At 53.9% G+C, this 4,646-nt stretch overlaps 1 protein-coding gene across 1 annotated transcript; it reads left to right on the top strand.

Moving 5' to 3' along the window:
• Positions 1–521: 521 nt before the first annotated feature.
• LOC100286318 (uncharacterized) lies at positions 522–2,135 on the top strand. The gene has a single exon (NM_001159205.2). It carries the CDS (start codon positions 1,231–1,233, stop codon positions 1,717–1,719), a length of 489 nt encoding a protein of 162 aa, NP_001152677.1. The 5' UTR covers positions 522–1,230; the 3' UTR covers positions 1,720–2,135.
• The last annotated feature ends 2,511 nt before the right edge of the window (positions 2,136–4,646 follow it).

Raw genomic sequence — 4,646 nt, 5'->3', positions numbered from 1 at the left:
ACGGCAGGGCCAGAGCACGCGTGCGTGCTTGCTCGCTCCATGGATCGAGCGCGCACGTGCAGGGGCACGACGCGCGCACGCCCTGCCGTGCACTGCCGCGCGCGGATCTATAGGCAGTGTAGTAAATACAAGCGGTAATTCGTGCTGCTTTAAAGAAAACAAATCCGTCGATGCCAGAGTATTGCAACAGCAACAAAAAAAACTTTTTGATTCCCACCTCTCCGTTCCCAGCGGCTATAAATCCCCGCGTCGCCGCTGCGCTAACTCCCCCTCCTCCCGCCTCTCCTCTTCCTTCCTCGGAAGCAGCAGATGCGCCAGCATCGCTCCCACCGCCCACCGGCAGCAGGAGGAGGAGCGACAAGTTAGAGAGAGAGGGAGACCAGCACAGCGCCTACACTAGCTAGCAACCGCCCACCACCACCGCCACCACCGATCGAATCGGGTGCGTGCTGCTCCGCCCGGCCGGCCGCCCGCTCGCTCGCTCGCTTTATAAGCCAGCCACCCAGCCCCGCCCGATCGTCATCTCCATATCCCCGTATCCGTCCACGCCCGCCCGCCCGCCTTGCCACCAGCCAGCACCCCCCTCAACCCCCGGCCTCGCCGCCGCCGCCGCACCCCCCACCCCCCGCTGCCGCGCAGGCCGGTTGCTCCGATTGGGCTGGAGTGCCAATCGGAGCCAACATCAGGGGGAAGCACATGCTGCCGTTCGCGCGCCCTAGAGTTCCTCATTGATGTCGCCTGTGATCAGTGAGATCCTCCTCTCGGGGTTTATGATCAACTCCACACTCCGGCGCCGCACCCACCTCGTCCAGTCCTTCTCCGTCGTCTTCCTCTACTGGTTCTATGTCTTCTCATAAACTACTCGCCCCCGTCACCGCCACGCCCCTCTCCTCCTCCCCGTCCCTGCCTTCTTCTCCTCCTTCTTCCCGTTCCATCTAGTAGCATCCACCGTCACCCTCTTCTCGTTTCTTCTGCCCAGTCTCTGCCTTCTTCTTCGTCGTCGTCGTCTCGGTTTCAGTCGTTTCCTAAAACTTTACCTTGCATGCACTTCCCTACTACTGCTGCTGCTAGCGAAGACCTTTATTAGTTATTAGTAGTGTTAAGTTATTACCAACAAGAAGCAGAAAGAAAGAAAGAAAAAAGGGATCAAGAAGCAGAGAGCTGTTCTGTTCTTTTTTCCCCCTCTCTTGCAAGAAAGGGCGGTTCTTGCGCGGACGGAACGCAGGAACAATGGCTTCCTCCAGCGGGAGCGGGAGCGGGAGCTCGGGCTTCCTCTCGGCGGCGCTGGACTTGGCGGCGGCGGGAACGGAGGAGGAGCTGCGCGCGCTCATGGCGCAGCGCCGCGCCAAGCGGATGCTGTCGAACCGCGAGTCGGCGCGGCGGTCGCGGATGCGCAAGCAGCGCCACCTGGACGAGCTCACGGCGCAGGCCGCGCACCTGCGCCGCGAGAACGCGCACGTGGCCACCGCGCTCGGGCTCACCGCGCAGGGCCTCCTGGCCGTCGACGCCGACAACGCCGTCCTCCGCACCCAGGCCGCCGAGCTCGCCGCGCGCCTCGGCTCCCTCAACGACATCCTCGCCTGCATGAACACCACCAACGCCGCCGCCGCCGCCGCTTTCTCCGACCCCTACCTCGCCTTCGACGGCGCCGCCACCGCCTTGGACGACCTCCTCAGATCCTGCCCCGACAGCATGATGTTCGAGTACCAGCTCTGCTAGCTCGGGACCGAAGTCGCCATGGCAGCACAAAGCATCGAGAGGAGGGAAAAAAACATCTTTTTTTTTTGCTGCTGGTGTTTCAGGTTAGTGATCTGCTAGTGAGATGGAACTGAAGGGCAGATCAGACGTGGCGGTGAGCCATGAAACTACCGTCACTGTACTGTGCTATCAACTGGGGGTGGGAAAAAAAACCCAACTGGGGGCTGGGTCACTGCACCTAATTAGCTAGCTAGATGATGCTGGGGTTATGGTTAATGAACTACTACTTACTACTAATTACCAGGTGCAAGTGTAACTCGAGGTCTGATCTGCTTTCGTGTACTGTGTCACTCCACTCCAACTGTGTAGCAATCAGAGCAGTAACCTTACTAGTATCTCCTTTCAAACAAAGGAAGTGCACCATACAATCTACATTTTAACCACCCTACCTGCGCCTTGCATCAGTCTTAATGTTCTGTCAGTTTCTCTCTCTCTCTCTCTCTGAATTTTTGAATTTTTGACAGCTCTACTTCGAGCAAGATCTACCTTTTTCCCTGTGCATCTGAAAATTAAACCATGCTGTGCGACAGTGCTACATATAAATACTGCCAGTCTCCAGAGCCGGCTCTGGGTGCTGTCTGTCTGCCTAGCTGTGACTGTGAGCGAGCATCAGGGTTTTAATTTTAACAGCTGGTGGTACATTTTCCTGACGCTGCCCCCTGCAAGTGGTGCACGAGCAAGCGAGCGGAGAGTTCCTCTTGAAGCCAGTGGGAATAAGCAGAGTGACAAGAACCAGTCTTTTATGGCGGGAATAGAATCGAGAAGATGGAATAACTGGCCTGTGCTCAATTTTATGGCGGGAATAGAATAGAATCGAGAAGATGAGAATAATATATATAGCCAGACGCTGTGCCTTGTTGTGTTCCTTGTTTTTCTTTTCTTTTTCTTGAGAACTCAAATTGTGCGTGCCAGAAGACCCACTTTGTAGGTGTCGTGGTCGTCTCATGGAGCAGCAGAAGATCACACAGCTCGCATGATCTCTCTCATTTGAGAACGCAAATCTGATTGATCTTCCGGTGGTGGCTGTAACTGGAGCTGCAGGTCAGGTCACCAGCTGCTCCCAATCCCCAAATGGCCACCGGCAAGTATGATGCATGCATGGTGTGGTCACTAGCATGGTCGCATGGACCACTGGCCGCACTGCCTCTGCAAACGCAATTGGTGCAATGGACCCTGCAATGCCTGGGGATTGTTGAATAGAGTAGAGCCCAACCAGCTCTCTCTCTCTCTCTCTCTCACACACACACACAGAGGAGGAGAGGGGATTGCTGCACAAGCCAATTCTGTTCTGCAAAGGGGAGGGAATCAAGGCCAAGGATGTGGTCACCTCCCCCTCCTCCTTGCAGCCCAGGACTCCAGTCCACCTTTCTTCGTCTCCATCGATCCATCCACACAGAGGCAGAGGAGGATATGTCAAGAGAGCCGCCCGGAATATTCTCCGCCCTCGGGTCTGCCCACTGTCGCCGGGTCGGCAGCAGATGCGCCGCCGGTCACCGGAAAGCCGGTGGATAAGAAAAGGACCGCACTGCCGCCGGACATTGAAACCTCGCAAGACATTGCTCCAGAAGCTACAGTCAGTGGCCAGGAGGCCAGGGAGTTCCATTTGCTCTCTCTCTCTCTCTCTCTCTCTCTCTCTATCTCTCTCTCTCTCTCTCTCTTGTTTTTTTCCCGTCTCTACAATGGATCACGAATATATCATGTATATAGCAAGAAATATCTTCTCTAGAGATGCAAAGGTTATGCAGAATAAAAAAAAAACTTTTACAAAATGGTAGTAAAATCAAGTAACCGAATATATAATAAGGCTTGGAATAAAGGCCCGTAGAAGTGCGCTATTAAAAGTCTGTTCATTGGCAATGATAAGGATTCGTTAACAGTGTATCAGGAGCTCAGAAGATCCTATCAGAGAATGGTGGTGGACTGGTGGGCTGCCATGGCGATTCGCGCGCGCACAATCTATCACGCGCAGATATGGCCTGAGAAGGATTCGTTAACTCAGCTCTGACGAATTCCAGACTTTCCCCCCCGCAAAAAAGCATAAATCAACAGGATTAAAAATTCGCTTGAGGACCGGACCATTCGGTTCTACCTAAGAAACTGTATAGACAATTGGCAGAATCCGATTACACTTGTCGATCTGCTTCCCCTGCACTGGATTCCATGTTCCAGGTAACCATCGGCGGCGGCGGCGGCGGCAGAGAAATTTTATATGCGTGCATGGTCGGCCGGCTTTATTTATCCTTGTTCTTGGATCAACAACCTTTTTTCTGCAAACTGAAAAGATCAAGTGACCAAATAATGCACACCCACCCCCACATGCCCCAACCCCATCACATCTTCTTGCCTTTGAACCGGAAGTAGCTGGATCCGTCCTGCATACATTCTGCTCTGGAATGGAGTGTGTAAAAGCAGGCAGTTGCAGTGCCATACGAGCGGGGGGAGGACGGGGTGGCAATGTGCACTCGTTGGGGGCTGAAGGATGGGGCGGGAATTTACCTGGAAGGACGAGTAGTAGTAGTAGAAGCGACCCTCACAGTCACAGCCAGTGCTCCACTGCGCTTTGCAGGCATCTGGAAGAGACCAGCAGAGCAGCCAGTGAAGATGATGGCCTGTGACTGGACTGGACGCACGAAACTGAAAGAGAAAAGATACGCAAGCCAAGTCCTGGTTACAAGAATGCCTTTTTTTACCTTCTTGGAAGACTGTTCATGGTATTCTCAGCAATAAAGCTAATGTGTTCCGACAACAGTCGCCTCTCACATTCTAGAAGAGGAGGAATTTGGTATTTCTGGGTTGGTTGGGGGAGGACGTGATGGAGTATAGCTTTAGCTGTGTTTGTTTGCTCAACAATCCAAACTTTTTTTTCTGGAGTATTTGAAGCTTTCTGG

This window comes from Zea mays, chromosome 4 (assembly GCF_902167145.1).
Source record: "Zea mays cultivar B73 chromosome 4, Zm-B73-REFERENCE-NAM-5.0, whole genome shotgun sequence".
NCBI classification, from domain to species: Eukaryota; Viridiplantae; Streptophyta; class Magnoliopsida; order Poales; family Poaceae; genus Zea; species Zea mays.
The sequence above is the reverse complement of the archived record's forward strand: the minus strand, read 5'-3'. Positions and strand labels throughout refer to the sequence as shown.